Source organism: Aethalodelphis obliquidens, unplaced genomic scaffold (genome assembly GCF_003676395.1).
Source record: "Aethalodelphis obliquidens isolate GAN/ISIS:26980383/991018 unplaced genomic scaffold, ASM367639v1 scaffold116, whole genome shotgun sequence".
NCBI classification, from domain to species: domain Eukaryota; kingdom Metazoa; phylum Chordata; class Mammalia; order Artiodactyla; family Delphinidae; genus Aethalodelphis; species Aethalodelphis obliquidens.
The window spans coordinates 1,087,571-1,110,375 of NW_020838060.1; the positions used below are offsets into that span (position 1 = coordinate 1,087,571).

At 42.6% G+C, this 22,805-nt stretch overlaps 1 protein-coding gene across 8 annotated transcripts in view; it reads left to right on the plus strand.

Moving 5' to 3' along the window:
- Positions 1 to 22,618, plus strand: part of PRUNE1 (prune exopolyphosphatase 1) — a 24,852-nt gene extending 2,234 nt beyond the window's left edge. For 3 of the 8 annotated variants that reach the window (XM_027097792.1, XM_027097789.1, XM_027097790.1), the window contains 7 exons: positions 6,249 to 6,341; positions 6,890 to 7,092; positions 8,743 to 8,927; positions 9,658 to 9,816; positions 11,120 to 11,214; positions 13,350 to 13,508; positions 20,751 to 22,618. In XM_027097792.1, coding sequence (XP_026953593.1) covers positions 6,303 to 6,341; positions 6,890 to 7,092; positions 8,743 to 8,927; positions 9,658 to 9,816; positions 11,120 to 11,214; positions 13,350 to 13,508; positions 20,751 to 21,179 — 1,269 coding nt within the window. In that variant the 5' untranslated portion in view covers positions 6,249 to 6,302 and the 3' untranslated portion in view covers positions 21,180 to 22,618. Of the gene's footprint in view, positions 1 to 6,248; positions 6,427 to 6,889; positions 7,093 to 8,742; positions 8,928 to 9,657; positions 9,817 to 11,119; positions 11,215 to 13,349; positions 13,509 to 20,750 lie in introns of those variants that run through there. The other 5 variants (XM_027097791.1, XM_027097793.1, XM_027097794.1 and 2 more) reach the window with 5 other exon arrangements.
- The last annotated feature ends 187 nt before the right edge of the window (positions 22,619 to 22,805 follow it).

The following is a 22,805-nucleotide window of genomic DNA, read 5'->3' on the forward strand; positions in this document are numbered from 1 at the left end:
CTGAGCGAGTTGGAATCTCCCAGCCTTGCTGACTGGTCATGCAGCCTTAAGCCGCTATCCCCAGTTAGCAGCAAAAAGCTGGCCAGAGAGAGGCTCCAGGAGGCCACCTGGCCCCCCCTACTTCAAGTTACACTGCCCCTGGAGAAACCTAGACAGATGGTTGACTTTGTTTCCTTTTTAAATATCTTAAACTCTACAAACTCCCCTGGGTGATAAGATTCTGGTCTTTAACAAATCCTAAAAGTCACCGAATTCCTCCTGCAGACTCAGCTGCTGTCGTAAATGAATACCCTCACCTGAAGAATAGGAGTGAAGTTCAATTTTAACACCAATTACACCAAATTTTTCCTTGTGAAATACAAATTTGGGGAAAGTTGTTTTAATGCATAAGGCAATTTGGGACCAATTCATTTTGGTTACCTCTGATTTCCACCACAGGGAACTCATTGGCGGACTAATATAGAGTCTTTGTGGCACATTCCAAGGGCCAAGAAGTTGTATTTTGTTTCCCCCCATAACCCAAATGACCAGTCTGTTTTCCACCATTTGGTAGAGTCCTTGAACCTGAAACCTCACCAGATAGCATTTCATTGCATGCCTCTAGACTACAGCATCTGAGTATATCTTCCTCAGGAATATGAAGCTGAAAAATACTGGATTTTTTCAGTATTACTGATATCCTGACCTTTCTCTGTCTGCATTCATCCCCCAAGGAGCAAGATCTATATCTTCCTTTTTCCAAACTTGTGAACTTGTGAAGGTGAGGTCATATCTTAGCGCTCTTATCACACAACCTGGCCGGGGCCAGGAGAAATGAGAAAATTAGACTCTAGCAATGTTAGTGGGTGAACTGGTGGCAGGACATACAGGTGGACACTAACAATTTAGATTGCTTTTAATTATAGAAGTAGTAAATGTACATAGGGAAAACTGTTAATACAAAAAGGATATGAAATTAGAAAAAGAAAAAGATCCTTTTTCTTCTCCCTATCCAATTCCCCAGAGGCCACACTGTTGTTTCTTGTGTAAAGAAAGACATGATTTAGACAGAGACACTATTAAGTTTGAGTGTTGCTATTAAACCACATATAACTTTTAGGAAATTGTGAATGCTTGCCTTTTACACAAGACAAACAGCTGATAACCCAGCCACCTCTCCTGCTGATACCATATTTTCAGCATTTGATACCAGAGAAATTTTCTACAATCTCTGCCACAACGATAGTAGGTTGTTCCATTTAAAAGAAATCCTGTTTGGGCTTCCCTGGTGGCGCAGTGGTTGAGAGTCCGCCTGCCGATGCAGGAGACACGGGTTCGTGCCCCGGTCCAGGAAGATCCTACATGCCGAGGAGCAGCTGGGCCCATGAGCCATGGCCGCTGAGCCTCCTCCTCGTACCGCAAAGAAAAAAAAAAAAGAAATCCTGTTTAAGTTAATGTCCTATTCATGATGAGTCATCTTTCACTTTTAGTGGGGAAAAAAAAATCTTTGCTTCAGGGTGGGGCTGCATTCAAGTTTAGGTGTTCATCCAGAAGCTTTGGATAATCTGTGTTGTCTGCACTTCTCAGGAATGAGGCAGGAATCAGGAGTGGCTGACTATCCTTAGAAATTTGCAGTCCTTGCATCAGTATCAGTCAGTCCCATTTTCCCTGCTGGGAAGACTTCTCTATCTCTGGCTCCTTGTCTCCTTTTTTCATTTCTCCCTCATTAACTCATTTGTAGAGTAGGCATCAGACCATATGCAGCCTTGGAAGGGAAGTAGTTGACTTTGCCAGCCCTGAAACCCATCCCCTCTCCCCCGCAACTCCGTGTTGAGGCCGCAAAGAACATCAGGATACAGTCATTTCAGCTAGTGGGTTTTTGTTTTTTGGGTTGTTTTGTTTTGGCTGCGTTGGGTCTTTGTTGCTGCGCGCGGGCTTTCTCTAGTTGTGAGCGGGAGCTGTGCGGGCTTCTCATTGCAGTGGCTTCTCGTTGCGAAGCACAGGCTCTAGGTGCACGGGCTTCAGTAGTTGTGGCACGCAAGCTCAGTAGTTGTGGCTCGCGGGCTCTAGAGCGCAGGCTCAGTAGTTGTGGCGCATGGGCTTAGTTGCTCTGTGGCATGTGGGACCTTGTTCGAGCCGGACCAGGGCTTGAACCCATGTCCCCTGCATTGGCAGGCGGCTTCTTAACCACTGCGCCACCAGGGAAGGCCTAGGTTTTTTTAAAGAAGAAAAAAAGTTTATATCTACTAGTGGCTCTCAGATTGTATTTCTTCCATTGGCAGCTCAGGTTTCCTCATGCTCTAAGTATAGCTATATTTGCCCTGAACTCTTCCTCTGATGGTCAGAAAACTGAGGCTTGTGCTTTCAGCTAGTGGGGGATGGGGTGGGGGATAAGAGTTAACATGTTTTTCCTAAACAAAGAGGAGAATGGTACCTTGTAAGTTAGGCATCCATATACCCGACTTGCCCAGGACAGTCAGTTTATTGAGACATAATCATTAATTGCACCCCTTTTCATTCTCAAAAGTGTACTGGTTTGGGCTTCCCTGGTGGCGCAATGGTTGAGAGTCCGCCTGCCGATGCAGGGGACACGGGTTTGTGCCCCAGTCCGGGAAGATCCCACATGCTGCGGAGCGGCTAGGCCCGTGAACCATGGCCGCTGAGCCTGTGCGTCCGGAGCCTGTGCTCCGCAACGGGAGAGGCCACAACAGTGAGAGGCCCGCTTACCACAAAAAGAAAAAAAAAAAGTGTACTGGTTTGAACAACAAAGTATATAGTCACCTAGCTTGTATGCTACGTTAAAGATTTGTGATACATGCCCATGAAAAGATAGCGAGCTCCTTAAGGTAGTAGTTAAGTTCTGTATGAGAATCCCAAGTGCCAGAAGCTGGAAGTGCAGGGGAAGGGACTGCTGTGGCCCGGGTGCAGGGAAGGCTTCACAGAGAGAAGGGGCTTGCGGTTGGGCTTGACTGGACAGCAGGGGCTAGAGAAAGGAGAAGACGGAAGGGAGCTCATCTGTACTACTACAGAGTAGGCTCTTGTGTGCGATCTCATTTAATCCTCATAACAACTTCATGAAATTGGTTACAGTAGTCTCCTTATTTTTATATGAGGAAAAAGAGGCTTAGCGAGGCCAAAGTCCCACAACAAGAAACAGCTGAGATTCAGCTCCAGTCTGTGGTCTTTTCAAATGGCAGTTCTGCTGATTTCAGACAGAGAAGAACAAATAGTGCAAAGGACAGCGCTGGGAATGTGCACATCATGTATTGTGGGTGGCGAATGGACCAGTCATGGTGGGGTAGTGGTGGGTGCTGACAGGGGAAAGGAATGCCACCACCTCCCTTGGTTGTTCCTGTTCCAAGATTGGCTGAAAGTCGCAGAGTATTCCTTTTGTGTTAGCTCCTTTTGTTTGCTGTCTGAGCTTGACTGAGCACAAGGGGTTAGTCATTCACCTTCCTCTGGGGGTCATTTCTCCTCCCCTCAGAGCCATGAAGTTGCATTTGGTCCCTACTTTCTGCTTTTCTGCTTAATCTTCTCTTGGTGCTGGGGATCTGACTGATCCTGATTCGGCTGCCACTTGGAATGAAACAGCATTAACATGAGTTTTGGAAAGATTCTCCGAGGGCCTCTTCAAGCCCAGCAATAGGCCTCTCCCCCTTGTTCTGCCTTTTCTCTGTTCCTCTTCCCTTTATCCTCCAGAGTCAGGGCCATATGGCCTCTCATGTTTGTATAGTTCCCTCTCTAGAGAACATGGTGCCCTCCCTTACTGCTTCAGTGATCAAGTTATCTCAGCAGCCACTTATCTCAAGTGCTTTGTTGCCACTTTGGTCCACAGCCATCTGGGCAGTTCTTGGTATCCGGGAAACAGGGGCCTTCTCTGGTATCAGGAGGACAAATTGCAAGTCAGAGGAGTTAATATAGGCCTTGGGTCTTGGGTACAGAATTCTCATACTGTGTTGGCAAGGAGTTTAATATTGAAAAGAATCTTCCCACTCCCATGCTGTTCAGTATGAATGGGTTTTGGCTGCCACCCTCTTGAAATAGGCTTAGAGAAATGGGCACAGGGGAGAACCCAAGGGCAGACTTTCCCCAGAGGCCCTTTGCCCAAAACCTTGACAGATAACCTCTGTCTTTTGTCCTTCTCTCTAGGGATGGGAGTAGGAGATGGAGAAGAGGGTGGCTTAAAAATAAAAACCTTCTAGTTACGAGATAGGACAATTTATGCCACCAGAAGTCCTCTAAAATTGTCCCTTTCTGGCTTTGGCTTTCTGGGCAAGTGAGGGGAGTGGGTAATAGCCAATACAAGGAAGATAATTCTAGGTTCTCTTTTTTCCTGAAGTTACATTACTTGATAAACTGTTCCTTGTTATGTTTTATTCCTCTGAACACCTTTCCCACTTTTCTAAACTCTTCTATCTAGCAAATCTTCCCTGATTGAAGAAGCCAGAGTGGATTTTCACCTTTCTGTAACCCAGTAGTTCTCAACTGGGGGTGATTTTGACCCGCAGGGAATATTTGGCAAAGTCTGGAGACATTTTTGATTGTCATGACTGGAGGTGCTGCTAGCATCTAGTGGGTGGAGTTTGGGGGATACTGCCAAACACCCTGCAATGCACAGGACAGCAGCCCAGTGCTGAAATTAAGAAACTAGTGTGTTGCTTTTGTCTCTCTTATTCCTTCCTCTCTTTCAGAAGTAGGCTGAGATAGAAATTCAAAAATAAACTGGTAAGATAGAATCCTTGTGCCTAAGCTGAGCCATGGACTGTATACTCTCATTCTACCTGGCCAAATGCTTCTACTTGGAATGAAATAATAATTCTTACAGTGCCTACCCCTTGGGTTGTTTTGAGGATTAAATGATCAGCTAATGCATGTAAAAATATTGGAACAGTACATGGGGGACTTCCCTGGTGGTGCAGTGGTTAAGAATCTGCCTGCCAATGCAGGGGACACGGGTTCAATCCCTGGTCTGGGAAGACCCCACATGCCGCAGAGCAGCAAAGCCTGTGCACCACAACTACTGAGCCTGCGTTCTAGAGCCCGTGAGCCACAAGTACTGAGCCCGTGCGCCTAGAGCCCGTGCTCCACAACAAGAGAAGCCACCACAATGAGAAGCCCGAGCACCACAATGAAGAGTAGCCCCCACTCGCCGCAACTAGAGGAAGCCCTCACACAGCAACAGAGACCCAACACAGCCAAAAAAAATTTTTTTAAATACATGGCACATTCAATAGATATTTTGAAACAAAACCCCTCTCTTTGCTATTGTGGGCACCTTTAGGTTTTTTTTTGTTGTTGTTGTTGTTTTTGTTTTTTTGCGGTATGTGGGCCTCTCACTGCTGTGGCCTCTCCCGTCATGGAGCACAGGCTCCGGACGCACAGGCCCAGCGGCCATGGCCCACGGGCCCAGCCACTCCGCGGCACATGGGACTCTCCCGGACCGTGGCACGAACCCCCATCCGCTGCATCAGCAGGCGGACTCTCAACCACTGCACCACCAGGGAAGCCTAATACCTTTAGGTTTTAATGAATTTTATTTAAAATTCTGGTAGGGAGATGCAAGGGAACAAGATTAATAATAATGACAGATATGCCTCCCTCCTCAGAGTTCTTATCAGCAGAAACTTTTCAAAGCTTTAAAAATAAAAGTTCCAGCAGCAGCAGCAACTGTTCTTGCTTTAATCTGAACCTGCTGGGGAAAGTGTCTGTTTCTTGCCTGTGAGAGTGTTGTTTATATCTGGTTATGGTTGAAGCTCCTCTGGGTAGGGGGAGTTTTCATGGACTAGATATCTAAATACCTTTATTTTCAAAGTCTGTTCACCTATTCTCGTGATTTAGAAATGCAAGGATTCTTTTCCCTATTTTAAAAATGGGAAAAAAGTACAAACCAGGGTTGATATGGTTTGAATACATCAGCTACCCCAGATGCTTTACTTTTGACTTCTCCTCAAGTGCCCAGAGAAGCATAAGAATCAGAGAGTGATTTACTGCTGTTCTTCTGAAAGTTAACATTCAAGGAGACAGTGTAGTAGAGAGGAAGGAGCACTTTTCCACTAACTATAGATATGTGTGGAATGCTTAAAGCTTAGCTAAAACACTTACGCCCTCTTAACTAATATCCTTATCCATGACTGAGGACCCCTAAGACTGTATGACCTACCTCCTCTGTGAAGATCAGTGAGAGGATGTGTGTGCAGCCCTACATGAGTATAAGGTAACCAGAAATGGATGGAGATGCTTTTGTTAATTTCCCACTCCTGCCTCTCTAGGAGTCCCGACCCATACATGTTGTGCTGGGAAATGAAGCCTGTGACTTGGACTCCATGGTGTCAGCTCTCGCCCTGGCTTTTTATCTGGCAAAGGTGAGTACCTAGGAACAGAGTGCCTTAAAATGAAAAGATTTGGATTCAAGACCCAGCTCTGCTACTTAACAGCATTTAGCCTTGGGTAAGTCAGATCTCTTAACTTTGCTGAGTCTCCTGTCACCAACTATAAAATCTGAAATGATAATATTTTGCAGTGTTGCTGTGAGGATCAAATGAACAAATGTATTTTGAAGAATTTGTAAACTATAAAGCAATATTCAAACAGTTAACTATTGAATTCCTTATGGGTATCAGTGGTCTGTGTATGTTCCTCATGCCCATGTCAGCTCTGGAGGACTGATACTGCCTTCTCTCCAGCATCTAGAAAGGTCTTTTCCGTGAGTTGTCTTGTTGACCTTCATGCTATTGCCAAGAAGGAGAGAGGGGAAGGGTCATCCTTTTATTTTGATAAGACTGGGTAACTGCGGCTTTGAGGAAGGCAGTGACTTACCCAAGATCATGTCTCCCTTGGTCCCAGTAGTCTTGTGACTTTTCCTATCCTATTACAGAACATAGCCATACCTTCTTTTCACTTTCCTCTCTAGACAACTGAGGCTGAAGAAGTCTTTGTGCCAGTTTTAAATATAAAACGTTCTGAGCTACCTCTACGAGGTGACAATGTCTTCTTCCTTCAGAAGACTCACATTCCAGAGTCCCTCTTGATTTTCCGGGATGAGATTGACCTCCATGCATTGCAGCAGGCTGGCCAGCTCACCCTCATCCTTGTTGACCATCATGTCTTACCCAAGTAAGTGGAAGAAAGTTAAGCTGATACTTACCATGTGCCATGGGCTGTGATGAGTAAGGTTTTTAAAGAGTAGAAGAAAGAATGTTTTCTCACAGGATCTCACAGGCTAAGCATAGTTGATGGGTGATATCAGATATAGAAAGACAATAAAAAAATATTGTCAGTTCTCTAGTTATACAAGTAATAAAAAGAAATAGAAACATGGAGAGTTCAAACTAAAGGATAACTCAGAAATATTGTAAATCTACCTTTGGTATCATTGTTTTAAGATTTCATGGCAGATTTATTACAATAGAAACCTTTGAATAATGGTTACAACGGCATTTTTAACTTTAAAAAGTTAGCAACATCATATCCTCCATAAAGCAATATTTCTTTAATGCTATTTAACAAACACACACCTATAATAATCCCATCCCTAATTTAGGACTGGAAAAAAACTGCCAACAAAGCAATACGAGTACAAGGCCTTCCCAAGCGTGTCTAGCTCCTGCTAATAGTAACATGAATATTTTTTCCTTAAGCACACTGGTTATAGCAGGACATTGACAGAGGACAGCCTAAGGGTACTAATCCATCTATCTACTCACTCATTAATAAACTTCTATTTAGAGGACGAAGGTGAGGTAGAATCTCTGTTCTCAAGAATTTGTCAGTCAGAGGAGGGAACTAGGTAAACAGGTCATTGTAATGGGTGTTAGAGGTAGGTGGTGACCGTCACTCTAGGGGACAGTAGTTACATGAAGGATGGAGTGGTTAAATATGCAAGAGGGGAGTAGAGGGGAGTGTCAGGAAAGGTTTCCTAATGGAGTTGATCCTTAATCTCAGTCTTGAAAGACTAGGTATTTGCTTGGTGAATGAGGAGTTGAGGTAGTTAGCAAAACGCAGGCAGGTATGAAATAGCATGGTGAGTTGGGAGAACTGAGATTTGTTTTGCATAACTGGAACATAAAATATGAGGGAGGAGTAGGACATAAAAAAGATAAGACTAGAGAGGTAGGCAGGGGCCAGATCATGGAGATCTTGTAGGCCTTGCCAGGGAGATTAGACTTTATTTTGAGCAGTGGGGAACTATTGTTAATTCTATTTATTCCAGATCCTAGCAGAACCAAATTTGCATTTTTCAAATGCTCTTTCAGGTAGTCTTATAGAGGACAGTTTCGGAGGGCACTGGAAGCAGGTGTTTGGTTAAGGAACTATTGGAGTAGTTCAGATGAGAGAGATTGAGGGCCAAGAATAAGGCAGTAGCAGAGGGTTGGATGGGAACCAGGAGGGAATGGATGGGAATTGAGCCAGAAGCCACAGGTGACCTGCATAAAATTTGGATATTAAGTGAATTGAGGGAACAGGAGAGATTTAGATGTTGGGTGTCCAGGTGTCAACTGGAAAGACAACCCTAAAGGATATCAAATATGTGGATGAGGTACTGGTAGCTGATACTTCGTCAAATTCACCTATACGGTGTTTAAAGATGGCTTTAGTTATAATATTTAAGAGAAGAGCTGAGAGGAGTGAGGCAGAGGTAGAAGTGATCAAAGGTCTAAGTGTCTGCCTATGATGTCTGTTTTCTTCATGAGTGAGGTGCAGCTGGAGTGCCCCTACCTATCTTTCTTTCTCTTTTCCCCCACACCTCCCCCCTTTCCCACACAGAAGTGACGCAGCCTTAGAGGAGGCAGTAGCAGAGGTGCTAGACCATCGGCCCATCGATCAGAAACACTGCCCTCCCTGCCATGTTTCAGTTGAGCTGGTGGGGTCCTGCGCTACCCTGGTGGCCGAGAGAATCCTGCAGGGGGCACCAGAGATCTTGGACTGGCAAACTGCAGCCCTTCTTCATGGTGAGGGTGGCTTGGGGGTTGGGACCTGATTAGTTCCTTTATTCCCATGCCAGAGAAGGGAAAGTGGAGAAGTCTAGACTCTTCCAGCCTGACTACACCCTCTCAAAGCCACTTAGTAGATATGAAGGAGGGGATTCTTTCAGGGGGCAATTAGGCATTAAAAAGGCTGTGGGATACTTTGTCCTTTGAAGGCCTGTGGAATACTTTGTTGGAGAAAGCAGAAAGGAAGCACAGAACAACAGACCTAGAAGCTGCCTATTAGTAGCATTGTATAATGGAAAGAGGACTAGCCAAAGAAGCAGGAAATGAATTCTAATACCATTTCTGCCCAGGAAGTAGTTATATGACCTTGAGCAAATCTTTTAACCTTTTTTGTTCTTATTTTCTCCATTTGTAAAAAAAAAAAAAAGAGAGAGAGAATTAGACTATCTCTTCCAACTGGAATTTGGCCTGTGGAAGAGAGATCATCTCTCTCTGACTAGGTTTCAAAATCTCCAAGAATTGAGATATTTACACTTCCTTTCTACCTTTTCCCCATTTCCCTGACTACATTTTAGTTTGGATTTGGGATGTCTTACTCAGGACATTGTCCCAGTTTGTTTTGTCTTCAGTGAGTTGCCGTACAGTCTCCTTTGGTATTGTGTCCATTTGGTTTGAGGGTTATGTGTGTTCTAGTTGTCAGGAATGGAGGGCCACAGGATTTGAGTTCTGCCATCCTCCTCCTCTGCAGGAACAATCATCCTGGACTGTGTGAACATGGACCCTAAAATTGGAAAGGCAACCCTAAAGGACAACCAATATGTGGAGAATCTAGAGGCCCTCTTCCCAAATCTGCCCAAGAGAAATGATATCTTTGATTCTCTGCAAAAGGCAAAGTTTGATGTATCAGGTATGAAATGTTAAACTGGTGGACAAAAGCCTTGTTCATTATGTTCTTGAATACCGTCAAAACAATTTCAGAGCGTGCATAATGATTTAAGCTTTATACCAGAAAGAAGCTAGGTAGTGTGTGAGTCTGATCATGAATTAATCAGTCATTTACTGGATTGTTCTATCCTGGCTATTGGGTGGATGAGAAGGAATATATTAAGAGTCTCAGAGGTTTCTAGTCTAATTAGAGAATATAGACATATAAATAAAGTATGCTGAGGGAATACAGTCATCCCTTGGTATCTGTAGGGAATTGGTTCTAGTATCCCCCACAGATAGCAAAATCCTCGGATACTCAAGTCCCTTACGTAAAATGGCATAGTATAATGAATACAGTCGGCCCTCCTTATCCGCAAATGTGAAGCCCGTGGTACAGAGGGCCAACTCTACTGAATTATCGGAGTGAGATCTAGATAAATGGTTAGGGAAGCAGAAGAAACATTTAGGGTGAATATACAAAGGACGAAGGAAGAGAACAAAAAAACTTCCATGATTTGTTACCCAGCTACCGCCTGTTGACGTTAAAAAAAAAGAGGGCTTCCCTGGTGGCACAGTGGTTGAGAGTCCGCCTGCCGATACAGGGGACACGGGTTCGTGCCCCGGTCTGGGAAGATCCCACATGCCGCGGAGCCGCTGGGCCCGTGAGCCACGGCCGCTGAGCCTGAGCATCCAGAGCCTGTGCTCTGCGACGGGAGAGGCCACAACAGTGAGAGGCCCGCGTACCGCAAAAAAAAAGAAAGAGAGGTCCCACTTGTACTTTTAGAAAAGTAAAACAACACAGAATGGGGAAAATCAGGAGTAAAAGCCTCTCTTCTTCCATTTACCCTTCTCCCCAGAGTCCCTTGCTCTAAAGGTACCTATTGTGACCCGGTAATCGAAAGTAATTTTTTATTTAGAGTAAATTTCTATTGGGACTTCCCTGGTGGTTCAGTGGGTAAGACTCCGTGCTCCCAATGCAGGAGGCCGGGGTTCAATCCCTGGTCGGGGAACTAGATCCCACATGCATGCCACAATGAAGATCCAGCATGCCACAACTAAGACCCGGTGCAGACAAAATAAATAAATAAATATTATTTTAAGTGAATAAATAAATTTCTATTATATAATTACATCCGGAGTTACTAGCCCTGTTCATTGCCCCAAAGAGAGGCTGTGTTTTTCCTCTTCCTTGACCTGTCTTGGTGTCCTCACCTTCCTGGTCTGGGGACCTTGGGTTCTCTTGGTTCTCCTGTTTCACCCTTAGTCTCACATCCACTTTCTAGGACTGACCACAGAGCAGATGCTGAGAAAGGACCAGAAGACCGTCTCCAGACAAGGCACCAAGGTGGCCATTAGTGCAATATATATGGATTTGGAGGTAAGAGCAAGATGTAGGTGTGGGTGGAGAGAGAAAACCTTTAGTTTTGTATGTAACCTTGCCCCTCACTCCTGGCTCACCTCCAAAATGTATCTTACCCCTCCTTTTCTCCATCTCTACTCCACAGTCCATCGTCTCTCACTGCACTGCTGTAATGGCCCCCATGCTGGTTTCCCTGCCTCCACTTTTGACCCCTGCAAACTGTTCTCCCCACAGCAGCCAGAGTGATCTCTTTAAGACATGTCAGATCCAGGGGAGTAACCTGGTGGTCTAGTGGTTAGGACTCAGCGCTTTCACTGCTGTGGCCTGGGTTCAGTCCCTGGTCGGGGAACTGAGACAAAAAAAAAAAAATATGTCAGATCCTATTGGCCCCCTCCCTTTACTGCCTTTTCATTGTACTTCTGATAAAATCTAAAAGCCTTACAGTGGTTTATAGGGCCCTCCTTTATCAGGCCTTTGTCCTTTTCTCTGACTTCTTCATTCCAGCCCCATTCCTACACTCACAGAACTGTAGCCACCCCAGTTTTCTTTCTGTTTTTCAGAACCATTAAGTTCACTCTTAGCTCTCAACTCAGAGCCTGTGCACTCCTTTTGCAGAGCTGGCTCCTTCTTTTCATTCAGGACTTAGCTCAGGTGTCTTCTCTTTCAGGAGGTTTTTCCTGACCACCCTAACTAAAGTAATATCCTCCATGCTCAAAAATCTCTAAATATTACTTTTTTTTTTGTACGTGCATCTTGTGGGATCTTAGTTCCCTGACCAGGGATTGAACCTAGGCCCCCTGCAGTGGAAGTATGGAGTCCTAACCGCTGGACTGCCAAGGAATTCCCATTTTGTTTTCTTCATAGCACTTAGCACACTGAAATAATCATGTTTCATGGTTTCCTTGTTTATTGTCTATATTCCTCTGCTAGTTTATCAGCTCCACCAGAGCAGAGACCCTATTTCTTTTGTTTCTGCTGTATCTCCAGCACCTTTGACAATGCCTGGCGCATAGTGGATGCTCAGTGAATTTTGTCGAATGGGTGAATGAATATAACTCTGATAGTGGTATTTTAATACCTGGCTCCATATCTTATTGGTTTAAATCATTCATCTGATCTGAACATGTACTCTCATAGACTGCACAGCTTTCTCCTAAATAACATGTAAAAATTTTTACTAAATAATTTACTGAAACAGAATAGCATGGCCTCTTCCCTTGCTACTTATAACCTAGTTTTGTAACCAAACATAAGAACACAAAAGGCTTGCCGAGTACCATAATCATAGTACAAATTGACTCATTAGAAATGCTAAGGATAAAGAAAAGCCCTGATCTAAAGCAGCTGGTGGTATTATTCATTGGAGGAAATACTGCGTGAGATTTTGGAGAAGAATATAGATAGGTAGACAAAGAATGAAGAGCCAAGGATGCAGGTGTCATGTGTCTGTACTTATTTGTATGTGCCATTGTTCTGTTTTAGAATAAAAATATCCTCAAGGCAAAGACCTTGCTTGATTGATTGTAAGAGCAGGATAGCCTTGGACATACCAGGCACATTACGTACATTACCTTTTTTTTTTTTTTTTTTTTTTTTTTACCGGGGCCCTCCCTTTTTGTGGCCTCTCCGGTTGCTCCGGACGTGCAGGCCCAGCGGCCATGGATCATGGGCCCAGCTGCTCCGCGGCATGTGGGATCTTCCCGGACCGGGGCACGAACCCATGTACCCTGCATCAGCAGGCGGACTCTCAACCACTGTGCCACCAGAGAAGCCCCATTATCATTTTTTAATTCTTAAAACAATCAAGTTTGGTAAATGATTTATCCTCATTTTACAGATGAGGAAACTTAAGTCCAGGGATCCTTGATCATATAGCTGATAGGTAACAGAGCTGATTTTCAAACCAATTCTGTCTGAACCCAAAGCCTCATTCTGTGAGGCTCATAGAATGGCCTCATAGAAAGGCTCATTCTCCTCATTCTATATATTGCCTTCCAGCACATAAATAGCACAGAGTAAACATTAGATACCTTTTTTATGGAGTACAAGTCCCAGGTTAACATGCAAAGAAACCCTTCATAAGCATCTTCTGTTGAGGGTGATAATGAGGATCCAGTGGCAGCCCTCATCCCTGTCCATTTCTTCTGTTTTAGGCCTTTCTGCAGAGGTCTGGCCTCATTGCAGATCTCCATGCCTTCTGCCAGGCTCACAGCTATGATGCCCTGGTCGCCATGACTATCTTTTTCAACACTTGCAATGAGCCAGTGCGGCAGTTGGCAGTTTTCTGTCCCCACACAGCACTCCGAGTGACGGTGAGTCCCTGTCCCTTCTCCAGCCTGAGGACCCTACAGAGTTCTGCTTGTACGCACTATCCTGTGCTGTAACGACCTCTCCTTCATTCTTGTATTTATCCAGAGGTCCTTGATCTGTTTCCAGAATTGCCACTACCCGCTTTTTTCCATTCTCTCTATGTGTGAATATCCTTAATCATACTCTTGTTGAGAAAGGGAGATTCCAAAGAGAATTAGAGACACAATTCCTACTTAGAAGGAATTGAAATCAGGTTAAAAGAACGTGTTATAAATCTGGAGTTAAAACTAGATTCTTGGTTTAAGCATTAATTCCTCACCCCTGAAAATCAATTCCTTTCTTTTTACCTTATTGCCTTGAAAATTGGAAACAGACGAGAAACCTTTTCTACTACTTAAGCAGTTTGTGCTAACTCTGTAGAGAAGTGGTCTAGGAGCAGGTTTGGTTTTTTCCCCTGATCTTCCATTTAGCCACCTTTCCCACCTCCTCCCCTTTCTTTTCCTCTGTTGGTTACTGATAAGCCCAGGGAAGAATTTAAAAGTGGACTTAAGGCAGTCCAGGGATTCTTTGGATTTCTTAGCAGCGAGGACTGCTGAAGACTGGTCTGAATACAGCTGGATAATCTTTTTTGTGCATGAAAGGCATGTCTGCCCCTTCCCACCTCTCTTTGTCTTTATCTTCTCCTCCAGGAAGCAAATGTAATTTCATTCAGTGGAAAGTAGTTTGGCATTGTGGAAAGAACTACAGCCTTTAAAGGCAGATATATAGGCTTTTCTGTCCCAGATTTGCCACTTACTTGCTCTTTGACCAAAGGCAAGTCAGTTGACTTCTGATTCTGTAAATGTCATATTACCACCTACTAATTAGTGTGATGTAATCATTAAACATAATAGTATATGTAAGGTTCATTGCTGGGCACAATGCTCTCTTACTAATCATGTCATGAAGGAAAGGGTGCTTTGACCATACGAAGTACCTCTCCCCACCTTCCTAAATCTCCCCTCCTTCTCCCTGCCATGGTCCCTCTGGAACTCTGTAGGTATCTGATAACTCTACCATTGCCCAGGCTGCCTCTGTGCTGGAAAATGGTAGTCCTCTTTTCACGGTCTGCCCTACCATTTCCTCTCTTCCTCCTGTGTTAGAAATAGTATAATATAGTAATTTAGAACACCAGCTCTGATGACAGACCTGAGTTCAAGTATCAACTTTGTTTCATTCAAACTTGACCTTTGGCGACACATAGTAATCAAACTGACAACAATTAAAGACAAAGAAAAACTATTAAATGCAACAAGGGAAAAATGACAAATAACATACAAGGGAACTCCCGTAAGCTTAACAGCTGATTTCTCAGCAGAAACTCCACAAGCCACAAGGGAGTGGCACGATGTATTTAAAATGATGAAAGGGAAGAACCTACAACCAAGATTACTCTATCCAGCAAGGATCTCATTCATATTTGATGGAGAAATCAAAAGCTTTACAGACAAGCAAAAGCTAAGAGAATTCAGCACCACCAAACCAGCTCTACAACAAATGCCAAAGGAATTTCTCTAAGTGGGAAACACAAGAGAAGAAAAGGACCTACAGAAACAAACCCAAAACAATTAAGAAAATGGTAATAGGAACATACATATAGATAATTACCTTAAATGTGAATGGATTAAATGCTCCAACCAGAAGACACAGGCTTGCTGAATTGATACCAAAACAAGACCCATATATATGCTGTCTACAAAAGACCCATTTCAGACCTAGGGACACATACAGACTGAAAGTGAGGGGATGGAAAAAAGATATTCCATGCAAATGGAAATCAAAGGAAAACTGGAGTAGCAATACTCATATCAGATAAAATAGACTTTAAAATAAAGACTGTTACAAGAGACAAGGAAGGACACTACATAATGATCAAGGGATCAATCTAAGACAAAGATATAACAATTATAAATATATATGCACCCGACATAGGAGCACCTAAATACATAAGGCAAATGCTAACAGCTATAAAAGAGAAAATCTACAGTAACACTATAATAGTGGAGGACTTTAACACCTTCCTTACACCAATGGACAGATCATCCAGACAGAAAATTAATAAGGGGGCTTCCCTGGTGGTGCAGTGGTTGAGAGTCCACCTGCCGATGCAGGGGACACGGGTTCGTGCCCCGGTCTGGGAAGATACCACATGCCGTGGAGCGGCTGGGCCTGTGAGCCATGGCCGCTGAGCCTGCACATCCAGAGCCTCTGCTCCGCAACGGGAGAGGCCACAACAGTGAGAGGCCCACATACAGCAAAAAAAAAAAAAAGAAAATTAATAAGGAAACACAGCTTTAAATGACACAATAGACTAGATAGATTTAATTGATATTTATAGGACATTCCATCCGAAAACAGCAAGATTACACTTTCTTCTCAAGTGCACACAGAACATTCTCCAGGATGGATCACACCTTGGGTTACAAATCAAGCCTTGGTAAATTTAAGAAAATTGAAATCATATCAAGCATCTTTTCCGACCACAACACTATGACATTAGAAATAAGTTACAGGGAAAAAAACGTAAAAAACACAAACACGTGGAGGCTTAACAATACGTTACTAAATAACCAAGAGATCACTGAAGAAATCAAGGAGGAAATCAAAAAATACCTAGAGACAAATGACAATGAAAACATGACGATCCAAAACCTGTGGGATGCAGCAAAAGCAGTTCTAAGAGGGAGGTTTATAGCAATACAATCCTACCTCAAGAAACAAGAAAAATCTCAAGTAAACAATCTAAACTTACACATAAAGGAGAGAAAGAAGAACAAGCAAAACCCAAAGTTAGTAGAAGGAAAGAAAAAGATCAGAGCAGAAATGAATGAAATAGAAACAAAGAAAACAATAGCAAAGGTCAATAAAACTAAAAGCTGGTTCTTTGAGAAAATAAACAAAATTGATAAGCCTTTAGCCAGACTCATCAAGAAAAAGAGGGAGAGGACTCAATAAAATTAGAAATGAGGGACTTCCCTGGTGGAGCAGAGGTTAAGAATCCACCTGCCAAAAATGCCCATCGACAGACGAATGGATAAAGAAGATGTGGTACATATATACAATGGAATATTGCTCAGCCATTAAAAGAAATGAAATTGGGTCATTTGTAGAGACGTAGATGCATCTGGAGACTGTCATACAGAGTGAAGTAAGTCAGAAAGAGAAAAACAAATATTGTATATTAACGTACATATGTGGAACCTAGAAAATGGTACAGATGAACTGGTTTGCAGAGCAGAAATTGAGACACAGAAGTAGAGAAAAAACGTGTGGACACCAAGAGGGGAAAGCAGTGGTGGGTGGGAGTTGTGATGTGGTGAATTGGGAAATTGGGATCAACATGTATACACTGATGTGTATAAAATGGATGACTAATAAGAAAAAATAAGTAAATAAAAAACAAAAAAGAATCCATCTGCCAGTGCAGGGTTTGATCCCTGCTCCAGGAAGACCCCACATGCCACAGAGCAGCTAAGCCCGTGCACCACAACTGCTGAGCCTGTGCTCTAGAGGCCACAAGCCACAACTACTGAACCCATGTGCCACAACTACTGAAGCCAACACGCCTAGAGCCTGTGCTCTGCAACAAGAGAAGCCACCACAATGAGAAGCCCGTGCACCACAATGAAGAGTAGCCCCCACGTGCCACAACTAGAGAAAGCCCACATGCAGCAATGAAGACCCAATGCAGCCAAAAATAAATAAATAAAATAAATAAATTTTTAAAAAATAAAATACAATTAGAAATGAAAAAGGAGAAGTTACAGCGGACATCGCAGAAATACAAAGCATCGTAAGAGACTACAACAAGCAACTCTGTGCCAATAAAATGGACAACCTGGAAGAAATGGACAAATTCTTAGAAAGGTATAACCTACCTAGACTGAACCAGGAAGAAATAGAAAATATGAACAGACCAATCACAAGTAATGAGATTGAAACTGTGATTACAAATCTTCCAACAAATGAAAGTCCAGGACCAGACAACTTCACAGGTGAATTCTGTCAAACATTTAGAGAAGAACCAACACCCATCCTTCTCAAACTCTTCCCAAACATTGCAGAGGAAGGAACACTCCTAAACTCATTCTATGAGGCCACCATCACCCTGATACCAAAACCAGACAAAGATACTACAAAAAAAGAAAATTACAGACAAATATCACTGATGAATATAGATGCAAAAATCCTCAACAAAATATTAGCAAACAGAATCCAACAACACATTAAAAGGCTCATACACCATGATCAAGTGGGATTTATCCCAGGGATGCAAGGATTCTTCAGTATATGCAAATCAATCAATGTGATACACCATATTAACAAATTGAAGAATAAAAACCATACGATCATCTCAATAGATGGAAGAAAAGTTTTTGACCAAATTCAACACCCATTTATGATAAAAAAAAAAACTCTCCAGAAAGTGGGCATAGAGGGAACCTACCTCAACATAATAAAGGCCATATATGACAGACACACAGCAAACATCATTCTCAATGGTGAAAAACTGGAAGCATTTCCTCTAAGATCAGGAACAAGACAAGGACGTCCACTCTTGCCACTATTATTCAACATAGTTTTGGAAGTCCTAGCTATGGCAATCAGAGAAGAAAAAGAAATAAAAGGAATACAAGTTGGAAAAGAAGAAGTAAAACTGTCACTGTTTACAGATGACATGATACTATACATAGAAAATCCTAAAGATGCCACCAGAAAACTACTAGAGTTAATCAATGAATTTGATAAAGTTGCAGGATACAAAATTAATGCACAGAAATCTCTTGCATTCCTATACATTAACAACGAAAGATCAGAAAGAGAAATTAAGGAAACAATCCCATTCACCATTGCAACAAAAAGAATAAAATACCTAGGAATAAACCTACCTGAGGAGGGAAAAGACCTGTACTCAGAAAACCATAAGACACTGATGAAAGAAATCAACAATGACACAAACAGATGGAGAGTTATACCATGTTCTTGGATTGGAAGAATCAATATTGTGAAAATGACTATTCTACCCAAAGCAATATACAGATTCAATGCAATCCCTATCAAATTACCAATGACATTTTTTACAGAACTAGAACAAAAAAATCTTAAAACTTGTATGGAGACCCAAAAGACCCCGAATAGCCAAAGCAATCTTGAGGAAAAAAAGTGGAGCTGGAGGAATCAGACTCACTGACTTCAGACTATACTACAAAGCCACAGTAATCAAGACAATATGGTACTGGCACAAAAACAAATATAGATCAATGGAACAGGATAGAAATCCCAGAGATAAACCTGAGCACTTACGGTCAACTAATCTATGACAAAGGGGGCACAGGTATACAATGGAGAAAAGACAGTCTCTTCAATAAGTGGTGCTGGGAAAACTGGACAGCTACATGTAAAACAATGAAATTAGAACACTTCCTAGCACGATACACAAAAATAAACTCCAAATGTATTAAAGACCTGAATGTAAGACTGGACACTATAAAACTCTTAGAGTAAAACATAGGAAAAACACTCTTACACATAAATCACAGCAAGATCTTTCTTGACCCACCTCCTAGAGTAATGGAAATAAAAACAAAAATAAAGAAATAGGACCTCATGAAACTTAAAAGCTTTTGCACAGCAAAGGAAACTATAAACAAGATGAGAAGACAACCCTCAGAATGGGAGAAGATATTTGCAAACGAATCAATGGACAAAGGATTAATCTCCAAAATATATAAACAGCTCATGCAGCTCAATATTAAAAAAAACAACCAACCCAATCCAAAAATGGGCAGAAGACCTAAATAGACATTTCTCCAAAGAAGACATACAGATGGCCAAGAGGCACATGAAAAGCTGCTCGACATCACTAATCGTTAGAGAAATGCAAATCAAAACTACAATGAGGTATCACCTCACACCAGTTAGAATGGGCATCATCAGAAAATCTACAAACAACAAATGCTGGAGAGGGTATGGAGAAAAGGTAACCCTCCTACACTGTTGGTGGGAATGTAAATTGGTACAGCCACTATGGAGAACAGTATGGAGGTTCCTTCAAAAACTAAAAATAGAATTACCATATGACCCAGCAATCCCACTACTGGGCATATACCAAAAGAAAACATAATTCAAAAAGACACATGCACCCCAGTGTTCACTGCAGCACTATTTACAATAGCCAGGTCATGGAAGCAACCTAAATGTCCATCGACAGATGAATGGATTCAGAAGATGTGATACATATATACAATGGAATATTACTCAGCCATAAAAAGGAACAAAACTGGGTCATTTTTAGAGACGTGGATGGACCTAGAGACTGTCATTCAGAGTGAAGTAAGTCAGAAAGAGAAAAACAAATATCATATGTTAACACATATATGTGTAATCTAGAAAAATGGTACAGATGAACTGGTTTGCAAGGCAGAAATAGAGACACAGATGTAGAGAACAAATGTATGGACACCAAGGGGGTACAGCAGGGGCGGGGTGGTGTGGGATGAATTGGGAGATTGGGATTGACATATATACAGTAATATGTATAAAATAGATAATTAATAAGAACCTGCTGTATAAAAAATAAATAAAATTTAAAAAAAACAGAAACAAAAAAACCTTGACCTTCGGTAAGTTACCTAATCTAAGCCTCAGTTTCCCTACCTGTAAATGAGGGTAACAGTAATACCAACCTGTAAGGTAGTTGTGAGGATTAAATGAGGAAATTAATATTTGAAAATGGCCAGACGTGGCACGATGCTTGGCATACTTCCCACCCCAACTTGATCTATTTATTCTTTCTGCCTGTATTCTTCTCCTGACCTCAATATAGTAGATGCTTGTCCCCTCTCAGCTAAGGATAGAGTTCAAGTTTTTGAGCACAGGAATACCCTTGCAAATAACAATATTCGAGGAGGTGGGAGTCCCAGGTTCTGGTTCAGACTCTACCATCATCTACATTCAAGGCACTTAATCTCTCTGGGCTTTGGTTTACTTATGAATAAAATGGAATATATCATCTCAAATGTTTCTTCTGTTTCTAAAATACTGTGTGTATTAGTTGATGTGCCTTTGTTGCAAGCAATAAAACAACCCTAGATGACTTAATTAAAAAATATATTTTTTATCCTCTATAAGAGAAGTCTCCTAGAAGTCTCAGCTTTTTGCTTCACCACCTTATATACCACCTCCCCATCTTGTCTCCTTTTTAGGTCTGTGGAGTCCTAGAACGCTCCCACTCTCCGTCCCTGAAGCTGACCCCTGCCCCAAGCATCCACCCTAACCTCCAAGCGTATCTTCAAGGCAACACCCAGGTCTCTCGAAAGAAACTTCTGCCTCTGCTCCAGGAAGCCCTGTCAGCATATTTTGACTCCACAAACATCCCTTCAGGACAGCCTGAGACAGAGGGTGTGTCCAGGGAGCAGGTAGACAAGGAATTGGACAGGGCAGGTAACTCCCTGATTCCTGGACTGAGTCAAGATGAGGAGGAGCCTCCACTGCCCCCCACACCCATGAACAGCCTGGTGGATGAGTGCCCTCTGGATCAGGGGCTGCCGAAATTCTCAGCCGAGGTCATCTTTGAAAAATGTAGTCAGATCTCACTGTCAGAATCTACCACTGCCTCCCAGTCCAAGAAATGACTGTTGGGAGGGGAGGGGGAAGTGAAAGAGGTTGCTTGAACCACCCTGAATGCATGTTTTGAGATGTTTCAGCAATTTTGTCTTCATTGTTCCAGGATCTGGTATACTGTTCTCATAAACCTAGGAGGAGAAAGAAGTAAAAGAAAGCTGAGCTGGCATTCTCCCTTTTCCCCACAATCTCTACCAATCAAACAAATTTTATTATTTAATTTAATTCCTTAAATCTGCACTGACTCTCCTCTATTTCATTTGCCAGGGTCATGATGTGATAACATACACAGTTCCAGCAGAGTGGCACAGAAAGACTGTGTACCCCAAAAGTGCCCTAAGTCAGGCTTTTTAACAGAACCAGTATTTCTTATGGAACCAAACATTCATTGTCTCCAGTGTTCATTTATTCTCTTATTAATTCAAGTATTTATTGAACACAGTACCTACTTTTAGCTTCTTCCAGTTTTTAGCCTTTAGTTGATTTTCACCTCCATGACTCCTCTTTCTGCCGCCAATTAGGTGATGGTGTCTCATTCCCAGTTTGCTAAATTTCTACTCTGAGCTTATTGTGACTGTTTCGGGATTGTTTGGGAGCAGATTGGAGGCCATTATCTTCTGTCCTGATCGGCTGGCCTGACTCTCAGTTTCTTTGGATCCCTCTGACTCAGAGCCACAGGCACCCTGAAGAGACCCAGAAGACCCCCCCTGGTTCTTGAGAGTTCAGGAGACACCTGGGAAAGCCTTAAGACCTCATGGGCACTCTTCGCAAAAGACAGTAGAACTACAATGAGACCCCTGGCTCTGTCGATTTCTTATCCATCTGATTTTCTCCTTGGGCATAGTAGAAAGAAACACGAAGTTCATACCGACTGCCATCAACTGTGTGTCTTTTGTCCAGACACTCACTCCTCTAGATCTCATTTCCCCGTCTGCAAAACTGATGTTCCCTGGTTTCTGTGATCTGCCTGTTGCCACACCGTCCTTTCTTGCCTCGCTTCTCTGTTTTTTTGTTTGTTTCTTTTTCCCTGGGAATGCTCAGGGTCACTGAATTGTCTGTTTATTTGTGATTGTACCAAGGTACTCAGCCTCATGTAGCATGTACAGGGGTATGATTCATACCATAGTGACCCAGCAAAGAGCTCCCTTCCACTGACTTGTTCTGCATGTGTAGAGTCTCCCTTTTCTCTTCAGACCAACCTGTTCCCCCTTTTCCTACCCCACAGCTCTGCTCCCTGTAAGTTTTCAACAGTTTCGCTGAACAGTGGGGTATGTGATGGTTTTGGCATGATGTCTTCATATGAGGGAAACTGACTTCACTTTGAGGGGATGTTTGTAGCCATTGGAAGGTAAAATAGTGGCGTGATTACTGAACCAAAGGAATTTATGTTTTGTAACTTGGGTACTTTTATTTTGCATTTTGTTAAAGTATTAAATACTTTTTTCCTGTTTGGGGCCTTATTGTCTCTTTTTACAACTATAATCAGGCCTTTCCCTCTGATAATTGTTTTAACCTTCTCAAGATTCATTTCCCTTCTTTCTGCTGTACATACTGTCTTCCTTCTGTTGACTCTTTTTGGGAATAAGGAGCAACAGTCTTATGTCTCCCCTCATCCTCAGCCTTTCCTTTAATTTGTT